This window comes from Stenella coeruleoalba (genome assembly GCF_951394435.1).
Source record: "Stenella coeruleoalba genome assembly, chromosome: 14".
Taxonomy (NCBI): domain Eukaryota; kingdom Metazoa; phylum Chordata; class Mammalia; order Artiodactyla; family Delphinidae; genus Stenella; species Stenella coeruleoalba.
In genome coordinates, this window is record NC_137160.1 from 59,221,293 (window position 1) to 59,246,143 (window position 24,851).

The window sequence follows — 24,851 nt, forward strand, 5'->3', positions numbered from 1 at the left end:
ATCCACGGAAACCTAGCCATCTGTGATCAGGTATACAGAAGAAGGATGCTTTCAGCGTGTGCTTCTGTTCTTCCTGCCCCTCTCCCCCTCATACCCTCACTCACGCCAAGAGGCCAGGCAGCTAAAGTCATTTCAAGCCTCCCTATTCGGTATCTGTTCCTGAAGCTGGGCCTGGCGAGACTGAAGGAAGCATAATTGACCCTGAGCTTCCTCCTCCAAAGACTCCTGTGCTTGGGGCCTGTTCACAGCTTCTCCGCCGCCACCATCCAGCTCATCCCCTGGAGTGAGTCACTCTTGGTCCCTGGGCCGGCCTTTCGTTTCCTCCTTTCAGGACACAAGCCAGGGAGAGAATGAAGGGGAAGGAGACCGGCCCTGGCCCCTGCTGGCTCTCCCCTCAGGCCAGCCACTGGTGAGGCCACAGTTGCAAGAACCCAGTGATTCCAAAGCAAAATCCAAGCGTGAAAGTCTGTGTCTGGCATCCGTGATGATCTGGAAAAGGAAACTGTTTGGAAACTGTCTCTGTGGCTCCTCACGGCTCTACTGGATGTGATTCTCCTCCGCAAGTCAGGACACCCTTTCCTAGTTTCTGTTGGGCGTTAATCACACCTCCCTGGTGAGAGAGTGGACTTGCCCACCAGTGCCCCGAATAGGTGTGCAGGAAAGAGGGACAGAGAACACGCCAGAGTTTCCTTGGCTTCTGCCTATGTTTCCCCAGCAGAGAGCTGGCACAGCACTCAACACTCTGCTCTCCCCTCTCCCTGCACCAGGAAACACAGCTTCACCTCTTCAGGCATTCAGGGGGATCTGTGCCCTCTGACTGCCTGTGGCCACCTCCAGTCCAGATCACCACAAAACTATCATCATAATAAAATTAAGAATTTCCATTGGTTGGGGGGGATACTCACAATGAACCTGCTCTAGGGCAGATGTTATCACTCAGTCCAGTGGGTCCCAAACACATCTGCACTTTGGAGTCGCCTGGGGGCTATAAGAAGTTACGGATGCCCGTGTCTTACCCGGAAATTATGATTTTTTTAATTAATTTTTATTGGAGTATAATTGATTTACAATGTTGTGTTAGTGTCAGGTATACAGCAAAGTGAATCAGTTATACATATACATATATCCACTCTTTTTTAGATTCTTTTCCCACATAGGCCATTACAGAGTATCAAGTAGTGTTTCCTGTGCTATACAGTAGGTCCTTATTAGTTATCTATTTATATATAGTAGTGTGTATATATCAATCCCAATCTCCCAATTTATCCCTCCCCGCCTTACCCCCGGTAACCATAAGTTTGTTTTCTATGTTTGTGACTCTATTTCTGTTTTGTAAATAAGTTCATTTGTGCCATTTTTTTAGATTCCACATATAAGTGATATCATGATATTTGTCTTTCTCTGACTTCACTCAGTATGACAATCTCTAGGTCCATCCATGTCACTGCAAATGGTGTTATTTTGTTCTTTTTATGGCTGAGTAATATTCCATTGTATATATGTGCCACATCTTCTTTATCCATTCATCTGTCGATGGACACTGAGGTTGCTTTCTTGCTCTGGCTATTGTAAATAGTGCTGCAATGAACATTGGGGAGCATGGATCTTTTCAAATTATGGTTTTCTCCGGATCTATGCCCAGGAGTGGGATTGCTGGATCATATGGCCACTCTAGTTTTTTAAGGAACCTCCATACTGTTCTCCATAGTGGCTGTCCCAGTTTACATTCCCACCAACAGTGTAGGAGAGTTCCCTTTTCTCCACACCCTCTCCAGCATTTATTGTTTGTAGATTTTTTTGATGGTGGCCATTCTGACCAGTGTGAGGTGATACCTCATTGTGGTTTCGATGTGCATTAAAAATGATGATTTAATTGGCCTGGAGTGTGGCCGAGGCTTTGGAATTTAATAACCCCCCAAATGATTCTAACGTGCAAATTTGGAAACCCCTGCCTTAACCTTAGAGCCCTCTGAGATGGAATAAAAACCACCCCCTGCAGATGAAGAACCTGAGATTAAGCAAACCTGAGTGACTCACCCAGGCTCACCGCAGCCTTAAGGAGAGAGCCAGCCTCTGTAGTCAGGCTGTCGTCTACATCCTTGCTTCTCAAAGTGTGGTCCGCAGACCAGCAGCATCACCGGGGAGCCTCTTAAACGCAAATTCTGGAACCACACATATCCAGACCTACTGATCAGAAACTCTGGGGTGGGGCCCAGCACTTGTCACAGGCCTCCAGGATCGTCTGATGCCTGCTGAAGTTTGAGAACCACTGCGACAGAGACATCAAGGTGCCCCGAAGGTCACAGTAACGTGCAGCCAGCCTGGGGAGCTAGATGTGGCCACCCCCTGGCGACCCCTGCACCTGGAAGGCGCTTTCTGCCGCCACCGCCAGGGGGCGCCCGGCTGCACCCGGGAGGTTGGGGGATGGCAGAGCCGGCGGGAGGGCCCGGCAGGGTCAAGATCCCTGGGAACTGAGCTGGCCCAAGGGAACTGGAAGAACAGTACCCAAGAGAAGCTCTAAGCCTTTGGTACATTGCAGAGGCTTTTGGTTTCGCTGACTCCCAGGCATTGAAGCCTCCACACCCGTAGTTATTGAAACTTTGGGGATGGGGAGGGTAAAGACTCTAAAAGAGAAGAATAGGTGACTATACACTATGTCCTACAGCAATCACATTCTAATAAGGCACTTTTATTAGACAAGGTATACCTAGTTAACGTAGGTTAACTTTGTAATTTTTGGAAAAATACACAGATTTTTGACTTATGTGTTCATTCCATTGAGAATTGTTTAATTTTTCTTTTTTTTTTTTCTTTGGCCGCGTGGTATGCGGGATCTTAGTTCCCCAACCAGGGATGGAACCCCGTGCCCCCTGCAGTGGAAGCACGGAATCCTAACCACTGGACCGCCAGGGAATTCCTGAGAATTGTTTAATTTTAAAAGTGCATGTATATACTCTATTCGTAGTTTTGTATCTATCCACAACCCTCTGCTTGCATGATTGAAGTCACAAAAAGGTAAAAGCAAGTCCCCTAAAATAGAGGAGACTTTGGTACGTGCCATATAAGCATCTTTGTTAATTACCATTGTGAAAGTAATTAGACATTCTGTGAGTGAAATTAGGGTTGTTATCAAATTAGACATCACAAATATGCATGATCTGCTCAGACTCGCTTTACATCTAGGAAAAGAACTGGAGAAATTATAGATCTCAGTTATTCTGGAATATTTTAGATCTGGCACAGGTGTCCATGATATAAATCTTGGAAATATGGATAAGTCAAAATATTTATAAATGATTATCCTTTATAAAGTCACAGATAATGTTCCCATGAGGGGAAAAAAAAAGATTCCCTAAGGAAGCTAAAAATTTAATGAGGGCAGGGACCATCTTTTTTTTTTTTTTTTTAATAAATTTATTTATTTATTTTTGGCTGCGTTGGGTCTTCGTTTCTATGCGAGAGCTTTCTCTAGTTGCAGCGAGCGGGGGCCACTCTTCATCGCAGTGCGTGGGCCTCTTACTATCGCGGCCTCTCTTGTTGCGGAGCACAGGCTCCAGACGTGCAGGCTCAGTAGTTGTGGCTCACGAGCCCAGTTGCTCTGCGGCATGTGGGATCTTCCCAGACCAGGTCTCGAACCCATGTCCCCTGCATTGGCAGGCAGATTCTTAAGCTCTACACCACTAGGGAAGCCCCCAAGGGACCATCTTTGCCTTGTGCTGCACTGTATCTCCAATTCCTGATGTTTCTGGCTTACATCTTCCCAAGTAAAGGTGATAAGGCTTATCTAGAACGGCACTGAATTGGCTGCCGGAAAGTTTCATGAGGAAGCAGCTAAGGTAACAACCAGCCTGCACCACACCAGAAACACAGGTGTACCAAGGTGTTTGGCGTTCTGGGAAAGGCCACCCCAGCCCATATTTCTTTTTGTAAATTTTCCCAACCTGGGATTGTCCTTCCTACGATGATCCTATGCCTGTCTCCATGAAATTCAGTTTTACATGTACCTATTGCGTATTTTCTGTGTATGGGACACATACCGGATTTGCTGGGTGTGCAGAAATAAGCAACTGAAAGCCCTTTGCATGCTGGCAGGTAGTAAGCAGGTATAACGCGGCGTCAGAAGGGTGTCATACTAGCAGAACTGGCACATCTTATCAGAGCACCAACAGAGAGCATCCACGGAGAAAAGACTTTGAAGGGGTGTGGCATTTGAGATACTCTTTGAAGAATGGATAAAATGTTCAGCTAGATAAAATATCTGAGTGGGAGGAGAGCATCCTGCACAGAAGGAATGGCATGTGTAGGAGTCTGGACCATGAGGTCTGCTTGGGGATCAGGCAAACCGCTTGTCTCTGAACATAAAATATATGTGGTTAGAAAGGAGAGTAGTGGAAAAAAAAAAAAAAAGGATGAAGATGCTAGTTGTGTCCAAATACAAAAAAGATCTTTACCTGCCAGGCCAAAGTTAATTTCTACTTAATTTCATGGGCAGTGGTTGGAAACGGACGTTTACTGAGCAGAGCAAGTCAGTGCCATTGGGATCGCACTTGGAAGGGTTTTTGCAGCTACTAGTATGGAGGGGATGCAGGAAGTTACCAGAGCCCGAAGATGGTGGCGGAGGGAATAAAAATGTGGAAAACGTATTTGACAGAGATTTCAAAAGCTTCTTAGACCTGGCAGTTGGTTGGGTTTTGGAGAAGGATTGCCAGGTTTTGTGCCTGGGTGGCTGAGGAAATCTTAAGAGTCATTAACATAGGGAGTTCACCGGGTTTTGTGTATTGAATTTACTTATACTAAAATGAATCTGTAATTCTAACTTGGGGAAAACACATAGCTACTACCTTCTTCAGGAAAAACAAAAAACAAACTCTAATCTTTACTTTCTTTGGGCTCTGATTTCCTGCTCAGTCCTCCTCAAAAATGTTCGATCAGTTCCTGAAACTAGAAGAAATTTAAAGTTCAGAGGAGCTAAAATACTGCAAGCTAACTTTTATAGTTTATTTTTCCAGGCCATTCCTGAGTAGAGATAGACAGGAAATGAATGGTTACTGTAACTGAGATGTTTGTAGTATAAATACAATTTGTTAACTTTAGACCATTTTCCTAGGTTTTATTCCTCCCATAACTCAAATTGTGTTTTATTCTGGGGAGAGAAAAAAATATATAGGTGATCTAAAAAAATAAAGTTAAGCTGTACTTCTGATTTTGTGTGCAAATTGTATCCTATAAATTGTACTGTGACCCATCATTTGGAGAACTCCAAAAAAAAAAAAAAACCCTAAATCTTCATTTCCTTTGTGTTTTCTAAAGGTCAAATGCTGCAAATACTGGCCAGATGACACAGAGATCTACAAAGACATTAAAGTCACCCTAATAGAAACAGAGCTACTGGCAGAATATGTGATAAGAACATTTGCTGTTGAAAAGGTAAGTTTTCACACTGCTTTGAAAAGCTTTGGTCAGACATTAGTGATACCAGCCTCATTAAGTTATCTGGGATAATTCATACGTGGTCACACCTGAATGCAGGTAGGCTCTATCCAGTGATTTCTCAAGATTGCATCTTGCCCTGTGATTCTGTAATAGCTCAGTTCCGTCTTTGAAGCAAATCATTCCCATTTCATGAAAATCTGTGTTTTGCAACTAAACCAAAAGATACTCCTAGCTGTCTACTTCCTTTTTCTTTTTAACCTGATTGATATTGTTCAGCTCATCTCTCTGTCCTTGTTCAGAGGCAGTTCAATAAATGTCCTTCATGCTGTATGTCCATGTGGGTTTCCCAGTGTTGAGTTCGTATCGGTGTGGAGACACAGGTCCTAACTCGTCCTGGATCCCCTCCACCTCCTTGAGGCTTTTCCAGCTTATGGTTTAATATGGACTGATGGATTTTCCAGGTGGAAGCTTCTACCTGGAAACACACATAAGCAGACCTGGGATGCTCTTGCATGAACCAGCGCTTCCATCCATTCACTCCCATGCTGGATTCAGCCCTCGGGCCCTGCGGGCGTGGGGTCCTGAATGCTGTGCTCTGTCCCACGGCCTCATCCCACATGCATGGATGGGACTGCTGCTCTGTGCCTTCTCCACAGGGCGTAACGGGGAATCTCCTTACTCCCCCTCTTTCTGCTGACATAGGGAGGGGCCGGAAGCGAAGCAAACTGCAGTCCATCCAGAGAAGTGTCACAGGTAGGCTGTGGGGGGTAGTGGAGGTGACGTGGCTGACAAACGCTCTGCCTTCCTGTCCTCACCTTGCCTTCGAAGAAGGGGACCCACGGTTTTGTCTCTGAGGTCCCCCGGCTTCCGTCCACGGCTGAGCCATACACCGGATGTGGCGATGCCGGCATGAACTTACCAGTGGCGGGTGCCCTTGCAGGCCCCGGGCTGTAAGTGGACCAGGGCGGTTGGCTCCCAGCCCACCCCCCTACTTCTCACTGCATCTCGATGCACTTTCTGGATTAACAAGACCAGTTTTGGGAAATGAGGAAATTGCAGCGTTTGCTTACTGGCTCATTTACCCTGATTTTTTCAACTACCTCTCCTGGTTTTCAAATCCCTATTTGTCATACAATCACAAGGCTGAAGAGACTTTCATTTATTTTAATCTGTTTCTCAAATTATTTAGCTTTTTTTTTTTTTTTCCCTCAGCCTGTCTTTTTTAATAAGCAGGCAGGAGGCTTAGAGACTTCAAACAACGTGGAGTTCTGGCTGACTCAATTCTTCAAGTTCTGAACCTCACACTTTGATGTCGGGTTTTTCCCTTCTTAGGCAGGATTGTGGGGGGGGGAAATATGGAGGATTTTTGTATGGCTCTTGGCAAGAGCGCTCATGAATAACTGCATTGAAACAGATAGTAATAAAAGACCCAGACTATTTTCTTCTTTAAAACAAAAAAAAAGCATCCAAAAGCCGTCACTTAAACATAGAGTTCTTTGAACAATAGTCAGCTCTCTAATAAGCTGAAAATGCATCTCTGTGGCTAAAGGAAGGATTTGTTTGTCTTTTTAGCCTTTTTTTAACCTCTTAGTGTTCTCGGCTACATCCCCAGCTGCACAGAAATGTTCCTGAAATACCCAGTTATTTAGTCCTCAGACGAGCAGCAAAGAGGTGGTGGGAGGAAGGAAAGCATGAGGAGCTTGTTAGAGCGTTTGGGGAAATCAAAATGACATGTTGCCGGATTTTCTAACGGGGCAATTGGAATCTCTAAGGAAAACAAATCATTAGTACGGCTGTGGAGCACTTCTTGTAGGTTTTAAACGTCCTCATTAGAAAGGAAACTTAAAAAAAAAATAAAACAGCCAAGTGAAGTGTATACTTTGAGAGTCCTCCAATGCGGATTCTATTTTGAGAGTATTCGCATCAGGGGACCTAAAGGTGAAAAATAGGTTTGGGCTCCGTTCTGCAAACAAGCAGGCAGGTTTGGAGCCTGAAACTGGTCAGTTCCTGTTTTGCATGGGACGGTCATCCTTCCTTTCCCCTGTAGCTGGTGACTCCAAAAGCTGAACAGCTTTTAAGTAACAAAGTGCCCATCGTGGCAGGAGGAAGACAGCTGAAAAGTTCCTGTGGATCTAGGCTGTCTGGTGACTCTACCCCTGCCGCAGCTGGCAGAAAGGAAGCTGGCGATGGACACCAAGTTCTCTCCGCCTAGGAGGTGCCTGGGGCTCAGAGAGGCAGGGATATGGTCCTGAATCTGCAAGACAGAGCATGTGCCTAGGGATTCATCCATCCACACATATTTATCAAGCGCCCGCTCTGGGCTAAGCACTACTGTTTGTCGTGGGGGGGGGGGGGCCTTCCTTCCCAGCTATTACAAGGAAAAGGAAATGCATACCTCGCTTTTACTGGGCTGGCCAAAAAGTTCGCTCGGGTTCGTCCCGTAAGATGTTACAGGAAATCCCGAACGAACTTTTTGGCCAACCCAACATATAGCATTAATACTTATTATATTATGTATAATATGATACTCATTTATTTAGCATTAAATCTTGTTAATGAAAAATGAACAAAAGATATACTTGATATCCAGTTGGGAAATATTTTGGACTGTGATCACTGGTCACATCTATGATTTCCCCCCTATATTACAAAACAGTGAAAGAGGAAACTACCACGTCCATGAACAAGAGTGAGAGGCGACTCAGAAGCCAGTTCCGTTGCTCCTCTTGTCAGCAGCGAACACATTAGAGGGTAGAGGTTTATTTTGGGAAAAGGTTTGCTGCATCCCAGACACTGACATTTACCCTGCTGAGAAAACGAGTCTTAGATCAGTTGGGCGCCCAGCCCGTGTTGGATGGAGTTCGGGTTCTGGGGATGCTGGCTCTGAAATCTAGCAAAGTTAGAAAGGGAAGTGCTCAAAAAATTAAAATTAAAAACAACAGTGTACGGGAGACATAAAAGCCCTTTTGTCCTCTTTGGAATGAATGAATCTTTATTATAGGCTTTCCCACTCCCTGGGACCACCCCTGCCCTGCCCTGGCGTCCTGTGTAAAGCCAGGGGAGCTCTCAGGGGGTTAGAGGCTCACCATGTGTCTTCTGATGGAGGCTTTCGCCAAATGTTACCATGGTTTCAGTGAGAGAAAGTGTGGGCTCCCACCACCCAGTAATCTTGCTCTGGGGTCACAGAGCGTATTTAGCAGATGACAGTGTTCACTTTCCTTTGTGACTCCCTGACGGCTTAATTCCTTAATGCTTCAGCCCCACTAAAGAATAGCATGATTTTCAAAGAGAAATAAAGCTTCAGCACTTGTGGGTTATTAAACCAAGACAAATGAATGCCCTGATGGCAAACAAGTCTTAATTTTAAAACCTATCATTGTTTGCCTCTTCTAGTCTTTCAAAGCACATAAAATTTCCGAATTTCTTCCTGGCCACCTCTGCGTGAACAGCGGCTACTGGTGAAAGTGACAAGGTTCCTGGGCGTTTAATGTTAAGATAATAAAACCAAGTCCAGGGCCAATGGAGAGATGGTGTCCAGGAAACAGTGCTGGAAAGAGAGAAGGGGGAAAGTCAAGTCTGATCTCAGGTTACCTCCAGCCTTGATTCTGGAAGTAATTGTTGTTTTCAAAGTAGACTCCTGGGCTTCCCTGGTGGCGCAGTGGTTGAGAGTCCGCCTGCCGATGCAGGGGACACGGGTTCGTGCCCCGGTCCGGGAAGATCCCACATGCCGCGGAGCGGCTGGGCCCGTGAGCCATGTCCGCTGAGCCTGCGCGTCCGGAGCCTGTGCTCCGCAACGGGAGAGGCCACAACAGTGAGAGGCCCGCATACTGCAAAAAAAAAAAAAAAAAAGTAAACTCCTGTTTTAAAACACAGTCTTAATACATAGGCTCATAGTTAGAAAAAGAAAAAAAAAAAAGATGGATATAAATCAACTTAGTTTTTCTCAAAACAAGAGTAAATGTTAAAAAAATTAAAAACACTTGAAGTCTGTGTCCTTGTGCCTTCCCTTCAGTTCTATGGCGGACCACCCTCTCTCTTCAGGTTACTGGTCTAACATAGAATTCCAGCAAAAATACCTCTGGATTTCCATGGTTTATAATCTCGACGTGCCCGTTTCCCACAGGCTGACCGCTGAAGGCAGGAGACACCATCTCCATGTCTCTGCAGCCCCAGCCCCTGGAGTCAGGCCTGAAGCATTGCGTTTGCATCTGATTGTTGGTGATCAGATGAATGGATTAAATGTTTACCCCAATTAAAGAGAGAAACCTAACAAACTCGAGTTGCCAGTGAAAAGTGGTTCTCTGTGCTGTCCGGTTGGAAAGTGGTCCTTCTTCCAGTGGCCTTTCTGCACATCCTCAGCCTGTGCACAGCCCGAGTGCCTGGTGCAAACAGCACCGGAACACGGAAGAGCTCACCAGGGGTCTGCATCTCAGCAGCTGGGCTTGAGTGCACAGATACCCCTTAGTTCCTTCCCGTCCCCGTTCTGTGCGTCTATGGGCTCGCTCCTCACACCGTAGAATCTAAGTGACACACAGACTGTTAACAGAGCCTGCGTTAACAGGTTTAGAAAGAAGGCTCAAGGAATCCCAGCGACACACCCATTTGCTGCCATTGCACCTGTTAATTAGCGTTTTCCCCAGACATTCCCCTCCCCTTTCACCCCCACGAACATCTTCCTCCCTGTGAGGAGGCTTTCAAAGCGCCTGTTGCACCTAAGAATGACCCTCTTCCCAGCAGCTCACTTTCCCAGCCCCGGGGCTCCCTGACTGCTTAGGGGTCCTTGGCGCCCTCCTGGCCCCTCACCGTTTGTTCTCCTTTGTTCTCTTCCTGCGCTGTGCTGACCGACCCCTGGCAGCGAGGTGTTCATGAAATACGCGAGATCAGACAGTTTCACTTCACGGGCTGGCCGGACCACGGCGTCCCCTACCACGCCACCGGGCTGCTAGGATTCGTGCGGCAGGTGAAATCCAAGAGCCCGCCCAACGCAGGCCCGTTGGTGGTGCACTGCAGGTGAGGGGGGCCCGAGGCTCCAAAAGGAAGCACGGGGAGCAGTGGGTGCGGGTCTCCTTGGGGTGATGGAAACGTTTGGAAACTCGATGGATGCGAAGGCGCCAGGTGCCACTGAGTTGTGCACTTTACGATGGTCACTGCGTGTTATGTGAGTTTCACCGCAATAAAAGTCTAAGCAGAAGCAGGAGCACAGAAGTCCTTTCTCCTCCACTGACTGAGCCCTCTCTCTGTGCAGCGCCGGTGCAGGGAGGACCGGCTGTTTCATTGTCATCGACATCATGCTGGACATGGCCGAGAGAGAAGGGGTGGTGGACATCTACAACTGCGTCCGGGAGCTGCGGTCTCGGAGGGTGAACATGGTGCAGACCGAGGTACAGCAGCTCCCGACCGCCCGCCTGCCCTCCCTTGGGCTCTGACCCTGGTGCCCGCCCTGCGCCTCACCTCCCAGGGCAAGGGGAGAGAAGAGCCAGCAGTTCTGTCTTCAGAACCCGCAGGAGAAAAAGTGAAGCACCTGGCCATCCTTCTTTCCCTCCCTCCCTCCTTCTTTCCTTTTCTTTTTCTTTCATAAACACACAGAAAAGACCAGGAGTCTTCCAGGTAACAGAATCTGAGCCTAACTTTCCCCTTACTTCTGTGTCCAGGGTCCAGTCGAGGCTCTGCGTTTAAGCATTCGGGGATTCAATACCATTTCTTTTTACTATGTCTTTTAAACTAGCTGGTAACCAGAGCGAGACCACTCCTGAGAATAGCCAGGCATTTGCCAAGTAACCTTTAAGGGTAATCTCTGTGCATTTCGTTCTCTTCCTACTGTCCTTAAAAATTCCGTCCAGTGGCCTGGTATCATGGGAATTCGCCCATTTTCTGGAAGTGCTCTATACCGACTAGTACTTCTATAAGTTAGAACTCAAGGTGTATCAGGAATTTAAGTATTTGAGAAAAAGTATTCCATCCTGTTCCTAGGAAATTTACATTTTTACTACTATTTGATCCTTTTAAGTAGGCATTACACCCACCACCTGGAAAATGATTCATGAAGTAGAATAAGACTCCGTTACATTTAGGTTGTGCATTAAAGTTTACAAAAGCCACTGGGAAACCTAATTTCATTTTTTAACTAACAGAGAAGAATAACAGAAACTGTAAATGCTGCTTCCATGGTCTTTTTTCTTTAGAACAGAGTTTTTGTTTTAAAGATAATAATGATCATAATGTATTTTCAGTGTACTTAACAGTTGATCAAATGTCACCACATCCCCTTTTTCTCACTCAATCCATTTCTGAGGTGTTGTTTAATAGGACTGGGCTGTTTTCGAGAATTAAGAATTCAAATTATTTATAGAAATTAAAGTAAAAAGTAATGGGCCTCTTTTGCATTTCATGTAATTGGAGAGCAATAATAAATATGCTAACACTTTACGAATTAACTGTAGGGAAAGCCAGGGCCAATTCAGAATTAGAGGGTTGGTTTTTAAACTGCAGGCTTATACGTACACACGAGAGCTCTTCCCTGGACACATAAGGACTTTCGTAATCATCGCATTAATTAATGTTTCAAAGTAAATAGCTCTGAGTGCTCAGAATTGTTGATTTTTCATAGTGATGTCAAGTTTCCCTGGACCTTCTTTACACTATTAATTTGGTTAGCACATTCCTCTTTTCATTATATGTAGGTAAGATTCTGCTATTTCCTCATCTGAAATACTGAGTTCCAAACTCGTGGGATCAGAATTGCAGAGACAGTGTAGCTCCAGTCACTCCCACATGACAGTGCTTGCTCTGGGATTTATCAGTGTCTGAGTGGTTTTCATCGATCTGTTTACGGCTTCTGCATTGAGCCCCTGTTTATCTCTTCCTCCCGCTATACTGTACGCCGCACATGGCCAGTCACCAATGTGCCCGCCGTCCCATTAGGGAACAGGATTACTGGTCCTGGAATAAGCCCCTCCTAGCGGTCAGGTCCTCTCCCCTGCTTTCTCTCTGGTGGGAGGGCGTCATCTGTGGTGGGTGGACCGTTGTTCTGTTTTCCTGTCTGTGTGGGGCTGCGTTCCCTCCTTCTCTAGTTCTTTCTGGTTACCTTGGTTTCTCTACTACTAACGAGTCCCGTCTGCTTCGCCAGGAGCAGTACGTGTTCATCCACGATGCCATCCTGGAAGCCTGTCTTTGTGGGGACACCTCGGTCCCTGCTTCGCAAGTCAGGTCTCTCTATTATGACATGAACAAGCTGGATCCGCAGACAAATTCAAGCCAGATTAAAGAGGAGTTCCGGGTAAGCATGCTAAAGGGACAGGTGGCCGGCTGTGACCTTGCTCCTTAAGAAGGACCTCAGAGTCGGCTCCTGAACCCATGAGCCAACACAGGGTTTCTTCGCCTCGGCACTGTTGACACTGGGGACTCGATCATCCATTGCCATGGGGGTGTTTAGCAGCACCCCTGGCCCCTACCCACTGGATGCCAAGAGGCCTCCACCACGCCGTTCTGACAACCAGATCACGTGCAGACATTGCCAGTGTCCCCGCGTTGAGAACCACTGGTCTAGCAGAGCCAGGCCCCCACTTAGCTGGCAGACACCACACTGTCCCACAGTGTAACACAGGTGCAGCCGGACCAAGCAATGTACACTCAGTGTGCTTGCCGGGCAAGAGTTCTTCGTGCAGTTCCTCATATTCACGTTGGGTCTAAATGCACCTGACTCGGCCGATCTCCACCAGCCTCTCACCCCCAAGCGCCCAGATGTCCAGCCCTAGTCGGACTCGACGGCACGTAATCCTGCACACCCACGGTGGTCCTTATGTCTGATGGGCACTGTCTGTGGACCAAGTGCAAGGAGTGTAAAGAGAAATAAAAATCCAACTGTGTCAGTGGGGTTCGGGGAGGAGGGGGACATCAGCTGCAGGAAACGTGGGTCTCCCGGGGTCTGAGACGGGTTCTCTTCCCAAGTGTGTGTCCTCTGTCCTCTAGACCCTGAACATGGTGACGCCGACCCTGCGCGTGGAGGACTGCAGCATCGCGCTTCTGCCCCGGAACCACGAGAAGAACCGCTGCATGGACATCCTGCCCCCCGACCGCTGCCTGCCTTTCCTCATCACCCTCGATGGCGAGAGCAGCAACTACATCAACGCCGCCCTCATGGACGTGAGCCCCCTCACCCCCTAGGCAGGGTGTGGGGGGATGGTCCTCCAGGGGCAGTGCCTGTGTTATCTCCTGACTCCTCTGCCCTTGTTTTTTTTTAAGATGTAAACTGTATTTGCAACAAAGTGCATTTCAGATTCTGTATCTGTTTCTGTGTGAGGACCAATGTTCTTAGTCTCTCTGAGAGCCCCAGTCCAGGCGATTGATAAATGAAAGATGTCTCGGTTACTCTCTGAGCTTCAATTTTTAACCTCCTGGCCGGAGAGCAAGAGACAGCTATTAAGTCACGAAAGCAGCGAAGTGGGATAATATGGTTTTTGCAGCATTATTTTAGTTGCCATTCCTCCTCATTTGGGCGGTAATTAACATGGGGGAAAAATTGCCTGTCAGCACAGATAGTACACAACTCATTACTTCCTGTCTGTCTGTTTACTTCTAACTGAATGAACATTTGCCGTTCAATTGATGGACAAAGTCAACGGGTATTTTCAGTGCTAATATGGAAATTTTAATTCTATTGGTGTGGTATCAGTAAAAGCGCATTTAAACTTGTTTGAAGCTCTGCAGAGCTGTAAAAAGCATGTGTGTCCTTTGATGGCAGGAATAAGTAACACTATCACACATTTAAATGACAAGCAAACAGATTTTAGGAAAAACAGAACTATTTTAATTATGCATATTTTAAAGTAAAGTTAAATTTTCTCCATTAAAATAGTTATGTATAGGGCCAACATTGCCTTTCTACCAGAAATACCAAAAAAATTATGAAATACCGATTAAGTTTTCTTAGTATCAAAGTGAGATTATTTTATCATTATTATTCTGCAGATGAGCCTATATTTGGTCTGTTTTGGCATTGACAATGGTGATAGAATTCAACAGTTGTTAAATACATTCAGTGTTTTATGTCACAAACTCCCATGTGTACAAAATAACTTAGCTTCCTCCTGTTACATTTTCCTGGGTATATTTGGATCTTTCTTGTTTGTGTTTGCAGAGCTATAAACAGCCCTCGGCTTTTATAGTCACCCAGCATCCTTTGCCAAACACAGTGAAAGACTTCTGGAGGCTGGTCCTGGATTATCACTGCACGTCTGTAGTTATGCTGAATGATGTGGATCCGGCCCAGGTGAGACTCGAGATTTATGGCCATCAGGGCCCGTGCCCGGGGTCAAATCTGTGTTTGCTTTGTTTGCACATGGAGAAGTTCAGTCCCCCGTTGGCAGGTCACAAACGCCAGGCAAGGACGGAGAACCGGAGATGCTAAAAACCCGTGTTAAAAACCAGACAGGATTAGGGGTGGGCGCAGAAAATAGTCTGAAACCAAAAGAGATGGTGGGAGTGACAGGGCGAGACAGGGTCAGAAATAGGGACCAGATGGGCTTCCCTGGTGGCGCGGTGATTAAGAATCCACCTGCCAATGCAGGGGACATGGGTTTGTACCCTGGTCCGGGAAGATCCCACGTGCCGCGGAGCAACTAAGCCCGTGTGCCACAACTACAGAACCTGCGCTCTAGAGCCCACGAGCCACAACTACTGAAGCCTGCGTGTCTAGAGCCCGTGCTCCACGACAAGAGAAGCCACCGCAATGAGAAGCCTGTGCACCTCAACGAAGAGTAGCCCCTGCTCACTGCAACTAGAGAAAGCCAGTGCACAGCAATGAAGACCCAACGCAGCCAAAAATAAATAAAATAAATTAATTTTTTTTAGAAAAAGGAAAAGAAATAATGACCAGAGGGAGATACAAGGTAACGGGCAGAGTCAGAGCTGAACTGGAGCCTGAAGGTCGCAGAGCAAGCAGACCAGGACTGTGAAGAAAGGCCGTCAGCCTCTGACACAGTCCCAGATCCCGTCTTGGAGCGTCTGTGCGCCTCCTGGCCTGGCCCACTTGGAGCCCTCAGGTGGCGGTCGTCATGGAGGGGGTGGCAGTGCAGGCCGACAAGCCGTTCTAAGGGACAGCAATTACTTTGTCAACTCTTTGGTAACGATATTAAAAAGAAATAAAACTGGGACGTGAAGATAAGAAAAAGAATGATCAATGGGGCTTTTTCATAGCTCTTCTTCTTAAACATAAAAAGGCAGAGAACTGGGTGGTGGTGACTCAGTGTGAGTAATGGAGTGAGAAGCATTTTTTTAAGGGACTTGTCAGGACAGCGTGAGCACAGGGGCCCTGGGAGCTGGATGTATTGCCTTAGGGCCCGGCTATTCCAATCGAGGGCTGACCTGCTGTGACGGAGGCCCTTGTTAAGTAGTTTGAACTTGGCGTGTTGTAAGAATAAACTTGCTCTGGAACCGAATTAATTTTCTATCTCATGGACACAAATCCCTTAAAAAAAAAAAAAGTCTGAAGTATTGCAGCATCCAAACTGGACGAGATTTTTCCTTCCTAAAATCCATTTGATTGTCATCAATCTGCCATGTATTCCATGGACCTTCACTTCAATTCTGTAATGTTTTTGTTTTGGTTTGGTTTGGTTTTGTTTTTGCGGTACGCGGGCCTCTCACCGTTGTGGCCTCTCCCGTTGCGGAGCACAGACTCCGGACGCACAGGCTCAGCGGCCATGGCTCACGGGCCCAGCCGCTCCGCAGCATGTGGGATCTTCCCGGACCGGGGCACGAACCCGTGTCCCCTGCATCGGCAGGCGGACTCTCAACCACCGCACCACCAGGGAAGCCCCTGTAATGTTTTTAATTATGTTTGAGGCACTACGTTATCTTGTTATGGCTCTAGCCTGAAGACTAGTTAATGAAATAATAATGATAGTCCTTGCCCTCATCTAGTCCTTTTTACTTAAGAACCTTAAATATTTTAGGAGTCTTCCCCAGTGATTCTTCTCCGAAGGATAGATGGCAACCATTGATAAAGGCAAGCAGACACCACAGCTGGGGGGACTTCAAAGACACAACCAGAAGTAGGACCAAGGATCCTGATTTTCTAACTCCCAATGCCATGGGTTAAATTTCACCCATTCAAGAGTCCTTAGTCATAGACAGAGGATAAGCGACGGTTCCCTCTTCAGAATCGTTGTTTTTTCCCTAATGTGAATCCTGAAATGTAGTGATATGCTATTTTTTTATCATTAGTGAACCAGACATCAGTGATTTTCACGTGTTCTTTTTGAATGACAGTGTTTGAATTCTAAAGCTGCATTCTAACCCCAAACTGTCTGGACTCACACCTGGCAGGAGAGACAGAGAAGCCCCAGTTCCATTCAGCAGACAGAGCCAGTGTTGAGAGTCAGAGAAAACACGCTCCTGGGATTCAGCCTTTTAGAGAACACTGAACGGAGCATTTGAACCGAAAGTCTTTGCAATTGCACAAGAATAGCCCTCAACTACTTTAAATATTTATAGGTCTGGTTCATGGACATGTTATGCACTGTTTAAGCCATTTTCCACACGGTTTCCTTGGGCAGAATGCAGAATGCCATGTGCCAGGAGCCAAGCACCAGCCCGGGCCGTTCCTGTTTCTCTGGTGTAAGTGACAAGCTTTAGATCAGGGCCTGAAGTGAGAGAGCGAACAGAGAGCAAAGCTGGCTCAGTCAGGAGAAAATGGGCAGAACAGTTCAAATGTGCATGTTCGAGCTTTTATGACCAGCTCAGCTTCCCATCATACACCTGTTAATTTTAACAGTGGGTACCCTTGGATATCAAAAAGAAGATAAAACTTCAGCAGGCTGTCTTTTGACAAGGCAATTTTATAACGTCACCAGGAAGCACTGGTGAAGAAGGAAAAATTTCGTGGAAGTATTATTTTTTATTTTTTTTTTGCGGTATGCGGGCCTCTCACTGTTGTGGCCTCTCCCGTTGCGGAGCACAGGCTCCGGATGCGCAGGCTCAGCGGCCATGGCTCACGGGCGCAGCCGCTCTGCGGCATGTGGGATCTTCCCGGACTGGGGCACGAACCCGTGTCCCCTGCATCGGCAGGCAGACTCTCAACCACTGCGCCACCAGGGAAGCCTGAAAGCATTATTTTTAAATAATAAATGTAATTTCTAAAATACTGTAGACTTAGCTAATGTAAAAAGGACACTTAGTTACTCTACTTTCATTCTTGATCATGAAATCCAAACCTTTAACTTCTGTAGTAGAGGGAAGGAGATGGCTTCCGTTGACCCCCTGAAAACTATCTTACAATCTTGGATGTAAATCAACTGTTGTAACTTTTGATGATGAGATTTCAGATCCTTTGGAAAATAAAAGTCATCAGCAAAAGGAATTTCAAGCAGTAGGTTCTCCCTTCGTGGTACATCATTCTGCTTAAAATGAGATGTTCTTCATCTGCTCTTGGCCCAAAAAGAAACAGATCGTAGAATAATGAAGTAGTTCCCTCTTGCCCCTCCCCCCAGCCACTTGTCCCTCAGGTAAATCAGAAAGAATAACGTTAAATGCTGTTCCCAAAACATCACTGCATACCAAGTCCCCAAAGAAGTTTCATTGCAGACTTTAAATGCCTTAATTAAGGTCTTCAGGCTTTCGAAAAGCTTTGGGAGAACAGATCAAGGGGGTTTCTCACCTATCTCCAAGTTCAGTGTTTCTGTGGGCAGCAGTAACTGAAAGTCCCTCCCTCATCGGCCACCCTGCCCAGCACCCCGCCCTCCACCCTCATGTCACGTGCATCACATTCTTGCAAAAGTCCTAGTTTCCCAGTATCACCAATACCTGGAGTTTGAGACTCTAGGAAATTGTGTCTTTAATTAAAGCCACCTCCAGGTAAAAACAGCAGAGCAGTTACTCTAATTACACCAGGTTTCCTAGATATGAGCTGGGAGGGTTTGGACTAGAGCATGAAAATGCAACCCAACACTGTTATCAGTATCTTGTCACAAAACAGCCCTGTTCTTAAAATTGACTACAAACTGCAAGGCAAGCCCAGATGGGAGGATGGAGATTTGGGTGTTAACAGGTATGTCTTCATCTCAAGTGTCTTAGGTCTTATAGTGGCAACTCGTGGCATCTCCCCAGGGCCTGAGAAGAGTTCCTTTCAGCAGCAAAAGGGATCTTACAGCATGTGTTCAACAGCACCCACATGACCTCCTTGGGAAGCAGAATTCCTCGTGGCTTAAAGATGCTTTCAGAGAAAATGGAGAAAAAAGTACTAGACAGACAGGTGGATTTAAGGGCTCAGTCAACAAGAAAGTCCTGAAGTCGACTTGCTGGAAGGAAAAGAGAGAAAAGAAAGGAAAGGAAGTGAATCGAGGGTGTTTGGTCCTGCTGCCGGTAGTGACCGCATCCAAACTGTGAGCAGTAAATGTATTTTTATCATTAATGTCGCGTCTCTGTGTTCTGAACTCAGTTGTGTCCGCAGTACTGGCCAGAGAATGGAGTCCACAGACACGGCCCCATCCAGGTGGAATTTGTTTCTGCTGACCTGGAGGAAGACATCATCAGCAGGATATTCCGAATTTACAACGCAGCCCGAGTAAGATCCGCAGCCACCATGGCTGGTGTTGTGGTTTCATGATTTTCTCATTCATTGAATAGGTAGAGTGTCTGTGTCAGTCACTATTCTGGGAGCTTGGAGCCCCTTCAAGGAGTTTGTGAACTCACTAACTTTATGGAGCTTATGTTCTAAAGGGAGAAGACAGACAGGAGAGGATAAAGACAACGCGTATCCTACTAGATTTGTTAGCAAGCGGTGGGTGCTGTAGGAAAGATAAGTGGGGAGGCAGAAGGTGCTAGGGCCTGGACCAGAGGGAGGGCAGATGTGCCATGCGAGCAAAGGCCCGACTGGAGTGCAGGGGCAGCCATGTGCTCTCGTGCAGGCAGCTTTGCAGGCAGAAGTGACAGTCAGTGCAAAGGCCCTGAGGTGGGGCCTTGTCTGGTGAGTTCCCGGAACAGTAAGGAGGCTGATGTGGCTGCAGCCCAGGAAGCGAGGGTGGGAGTAGCTGCTAGGGCCAAAGTCCGAGGGGTCGAGGGGACAGAGATCACGTAGGACCTTGCAGGCCGCTGCCAGGACTGGGGCTTTTGCAGTGAAGGAAAGAAGAAGCCATTACAGGGTTTTGAGTAGAAGAGTCATGAGCTATAACCTGCCGTTTGAAAGGCGCAGTCTGGCTTCTGTGTTGAGAACAGACAGTAAGAGAGACGCATCAGGAGGCTCTTATAATAATCCAGGCGAGAAGGGACAAAGCAGGACGGAGTGGCAGCAGGGGGAGGGGTGGGAGGTGCAGACACTGATGTATTTTGACGGCAGAGCCGGTCGGATTGGCCGATAGTTTGGATCCCAGGGAGTCGAGGTGGTTCTCAGGATTTGGGTCCTGAGAGCTGGATGGAGCAGACATTAACCAGGTTAGGAAAGGCTGTGCGGGTAACGGGATTGTTAGGGGTGGGGGAACGCATGGACAGAGGGTCCGTTCAGGGGGGAAACATACTGGATTCAAGACGACTGTTAGATGCCTACGTGGGAATATCAATAGGCCCTCGAGTCTGTGAGGGTGCAATTCAGGAGAGAGGTCTGAACTGGAGACACAAATTGAGGACTTAGTGGAAGATTTAAAGCCATGAGACTGAATGAAACCATCGAGAGAGAGAAGAGAAAGGGACTGGGGAACTGAGCATGGGGCCTCCATCAGCAAGAGGTCTGGGAGGAAGGGGGCCAGGGCGGAGAGGAGAGAGCAGTGAAGGGAGAGGAACAGCCAGGAGGGGAAGGGGAGAGTGAGATCCCCTGTGTCAGGTGCTGCCGACAGCCACAGAGGATTTAGCCTGAGAGGTTTAGCCATGGCCAGGTTACTTCCTGAATCCTGCAATTCCATTTAATTATGATGAAAGATTAATTAACTATTGATATCTTAGCAAGAGTCACACCAAGAAGCAGAACCATATTCTACTCCCAGGAAACAGGGTGTAATCTGTGTCTCCCTGAGATCACAAACAGTGCCGGTCATAACTTACCCTTTACCTTTAATTTACCTGTAATTAAAGTCAAGCCTTTTTACCACTTGCTGCCCACTGTGGTCAGTGCTCAGGTTTGCGCTATTTTTCACAAAACTGTGTGAGCAAAGGCCCAACCAGAGTGAGGGGACCCTTTTGCAAAGCAATAGCATTCTGCGTGCTTTTATTTGTCTGGCCTGTCATTGGAAACACATGGATTTTTTTAACACCTTTATTGGAGTATAATTGCTTTTCAGTGTTGTGTGTTTCTGATGTGTAACAAAGTTAATCAGCTATATATATATGTATATCCCCATATCCCCTCCCTCTTGCGTCTCCCTCCCACCCTCCCTATCCCACCTCTCTAGGTGGTCGCAAAGCACTGAGCTGACTTCCCTTCGCTATGCAGCAGCTTCCCACTAGCTATCTATTTTACGTTTGGTAGTGTATATATGTCAATGCTACTCTCTCATTCGTCCCAGCTTACCCTTCCCCCTCCCCATGTCCTCAAGTCCATTCTCTACGTCTGCATCTTTATTCCTGTCCTGCTCTTAGGTTCATCAGAACCTTTTTTTTTTTTTTTGATTCCATATATATGCGTTAACATACGGTATTTGTTTTTCTCTTTCTGACTTACTTCACTCTGTATGACAGACTCTAGGTCCATCCACCTCACTACAAATAACTCAATTTCGTTTCTTTTTATGGCTGAGTAATATTCCATTGTATATATGTGCCACATTTTCTTTATCCATTCATCTGTCGATGGACACTTAGGTTGATTCTATGTCCTGCCTGTTGTAAATAGTGCTGCAATGAACATTGTGGTACATGACTCTTTTTAAATTATGGTTTTCTCAGGGTATATGCCCAGTAGTGGGATTTCTAGGTCATATGGTAGTTCTATTTTTAGTTTTTTAAGGAACTCCATACTGTTCTCCATAGTGACTCTATCAATTTACATTCCCACCAACAGTGCAAGAGGGTTCTCTTTTCTCCACACCCTCTCCAGCATTTCTCGTTTGTAGATTTTTTGATGATGGCCATTCTGACTGGTGTGAGGTGATGCCTCATTGTGGTTTTGATTTGCATTTCTCTAATGATTAGTGATATTGAGCATCTTTTCATGTGTTTGTTGGCAATCTGTATATCTTCCTTGGAGAAATGTCTGTTTAGGTCTTCTGCCCATTTTTGGATTGCATTGTTTGTTTTTTGATATTGAGTTGCTTGTATATTTTAGAGATTAATCCTTGGTCAGTTTCTTCATTTGCAAATATTTTCTCCCATTCTGAGGGTTGTCTTTTTGTCTTTTTTATGGTTTCCTTTGCTGTACAAAAGCTTTGAAGTTTCATTAGGTCCCATTTGTTTATTTTTGTTTTTCTTTCCATTTCTCTAGGAGGTGGGTCAAAAAGGATCTTACTGTGATTTATGTCATAGAGTGTTCTGCCTATGTTTTCCTCTAAGAGTTTTATAGTGTCTTGCCTTACATTTAGGTCTTTAATCCATTTTGAGTTTATTTTTGTGTATAGTGTTAGGAAGTGTTCTAATTTCATTCTTTTACATGTATCTGTCCAGTTTTCCCAGCACCACTTATTGAAGAGGCTGTCCTTTCTCCACTGTACATTCCTGCCTCCTCTATCAAAGATAAGGTGACCATATGTGCGTGGGTTTATCTCTGGGCTTTCTATCCTGTTCCATTGATCTATATTTCTGTTTTTGTGCCAGTACCATACTCTCTGGATTACTGTAGCTTTGTAGTATAGTCTGAAGTCTGGGAGCCTGATTCCTCCAGCTCTGTTTTTCTTTCTCAAGATTGCTTTGGCTGTTCAGGGTCTTTTGTGTTTCCATACAAATTGTGAAATTTTTTGTTCTAGTTCTGTGAAAAATGCCATTGGTAGTTTGATAGGGATTTCATTGCATCTGTAGATTGCTTTGGGTAGTAGAGTCATTTTCACAATGTTGATTCTTCCAATCCAAGAACATGGTATATCTCTCCATCTGTTGGTATCATCTTTAATTTCTTTCATTAGTGTCTTATAGTTTTCTGCATACAGGTCTTTTGTCTCCTTAGGTAGGTTTATTCCTAGGTATTTTATTCTTTTTGTTGCAGTGGTAAATGGGAGTGTTTCCTTAATTTTTCTTTCAGATTTTTCGTTGTTAGTGTATAGGAATGCAAGAGATTTCTGTGCATTAATTTTGTATCCTGCTATTCTACCAAATTCATTGATTAGCTCTAATAGTTTTCTGGTAGCATCTTTAGGATTCTCTATGTATAGTATCATGTCATCTGCAAACAGTGACAGCTTTACTTCTTTTCCGATTTGCATTCTTTTTATTACTTTTTTCTTCTCTGATCACTGTGGCTAAAACTTCCAAAACTATGTTGAATAATAGTGGTGAGAGTGAGCAACCTTGTCTTGTTCCTGATCTTAGAGGAAATGGTTTCAGTTTTTCACCATTGAGAACGATGTTGGCTGTGGGTTTGTCATATATGGCCTTTATTATGTTGAGGTAGGTTCCCTGTATGCCTACTTTCTGGAGAGTTTTTAGCATCACATGGTTTTTTATAATGGCTGCAGATTGAAACTCGTAACTCTTTGGGCCAGTAGACGTTTCCTTCATTATTTACAGGCAGGCCCCTCCTTCCCTCGTGCCCACAGGGATGAGTAGGTGGGATCAACCCACTGGAGTTCAGCCCCGGGACTAATGCCTGCTTTCTCTCCACTCCCCGCTTGTTGCCCGACTCTCTGCAGCCCCAGGACGGGTACCGGATGGTGCAGCAGTTCCAGTTCCTGGGCTGGCCCATGTACAGGGACACGCCTGTGTCCAAGCGCTCCTTCTTGAAGCTCATCCGCCAGGTGGACAAGTGGCAGGAGGAATACAATGGTGGGGAAGGCCGCACGGTTGTGCACTGCCTGTAAGTGCTCAGATCCACTGGGCTGACGCCCTGCTTCACTGCCTCTCATTTCACTATAAATGGAGAAGAAATAAGCAGGTCTGAGTGAAAGCTCACCAGTCCGCTCATTAAGTGTTTGGTTTGCTTTGCAGAAAACAAGACCATGCACGTTTTACATTTGGATGGGGTGTCACTGCTATAAACTGAGCCCTGACCTTGTGGCTGGGAGCCAACCCTCCCCCTCAGAAAAACAATACCTGGGTGGGTTCAGTGAGCTCCTACCAGCTCTTGAGAGCCCATTGTTAAGCTATGGGGAATTTTCTGAGCTGGTTGTTAAACTGTTGGTAACTTGAAATCATCGGTGGTGGGGGTATTTACATCACGGATGTCAGCAAAGGCCACAATCCGGGCACCCTCCCTGATATGGAAAAGCTGGTTTACCAGCTCACTCGTTGGTAATTCTATTGGATTTCATGTCAGAGGTTTCAAAGGAACCGTCTCCTTCTTCTTTGTGTTTTTTAAGAGAGTTTTGTTTTGTCTCATTTTGTTTGCCTGGGGATATATATATATTGGGAAGATTTGCTTACAGCCAGTGTCTCCAAACTGGTCTCCCGGCTGGCAGTTTTAGCAGGTGCTAAAACGGGAGAACTTGGCTACAGAATGATGGTTTCCGACCTTGGCTGCACATTTGGGGAGCTTTAAAAAAAAAAAAACACTACGCCCAGACCACAGCAAAACCACCTAAATCAAAATCTCTGGGGTGCGAGGACCTGGATTGTTTCAGAGTGCCCCCAAGGTTGAGAGCCACTGGCTCGAGTCTCCGTGCTTTTCAAAGCACTTTCACCTGCATTTTGTCGTAGGCGATGGTAGCAGCTAATCAGCCAGTTGGAGCTGGCTTAATGGAGCCGGCGATTACAAAGCCCTGCAGTCAGGGGAGATGGGTAGAGAATTTGTGGAAACTAAAAGTATTAAGCTGATGTCTCTTTTCGGTGGAGTGTCATTAGAAGCGCACAGTGAGATCTCTCCCGAACTGAAAGGAAGATAAAGCTCTACTCCGGGCAGACCGACCCTTGTGAAATCAACAGGCGAAGCTAAGGGCTGGGTTACCGTCCACTCGGTGCTGTATCTCCCGCAATGCAGCCCCCGTACCCCAAACCCCACCCCCACCCCGGGGTCTGGGAGCCTCCCTGGGAGCCCCTTTCGGCACCGAACGTGGCAGTGTCTCGTCCTGCAGGAAACTGCTGTGCCCTCGGAAAGAATCGTATGAACTGACTCATCCCTGCCCTCCGTCAGAGGCCCCACCCCCAAAACCTTGCCTTCCTTCTCAGGGACCCAGTTCATTAAAAACATCTCCACGGAGAAAATGTCCAAAAGGATCGATTAACAGCTCACGTCCCCGTTTTTATTTCTCTACGCCCAGATATAACTTCTGATCAGAATATAATCAGAGGGTCACCTGTGTGAGTTCATACAAGCCCAGCAAGGAAAACTGACATTTTGGTTAGAGTTTGTA

General features: G+C 46.3%; 1 protein-coding gene across 8 annotated transcripts in view; it reads left to right on the forward strand.

Moving 5' to 3' along the window:
* PTPRM (protein tyrosine phosphatase receptor type M) overlaps positions 1-24,851 on the forward strand; it is a 798,567-nt gene that overhangs the window by 758,864 nt on the left and 14,852 nt on the right. For 6 of the 8 annotated variants that reach the window (XM_079943436.1, XM_079943437.1, XM_079943438.1 and 3 more), the window contains 9 exons: positions 5,311-5,427; positions 6,136-6,186; positions 10,289-10,443; positions 10,679-10,814; positions 12,560-12,709; positions 13,402-13,575; positions 14,570-14,701; positions 18,869-18,994; positions 23,196-23,359. In XM_079943436.1, coding sequence (XP_079799562.1) covers positions 5,311-5,427; positions 6,136-6,186; positions 10,289-10,443; positions 10,679-10,814; positions 12,560-12,709; positions 13,402-13,575; positions 14,570-14,701; positions 18,869-18,994; positions 23,196-23,359 — 1,205 coding nt within the window. The remainder of the gene's footprint in view (positions 1-5,310; positions 5,428-6,135; positions 6,187-10,288; positions 10,444-10,678; positions 10,815-12,559; positions 12,710-13,401; positions 13,576-14,569; positions 14,702-18,868; positions 18,995-23,195; positions 23,360-24,851) is intronic. The other 2 variants (XM_079943433.1, XM_079943435.1) reach the window with 1 other exon arrangement.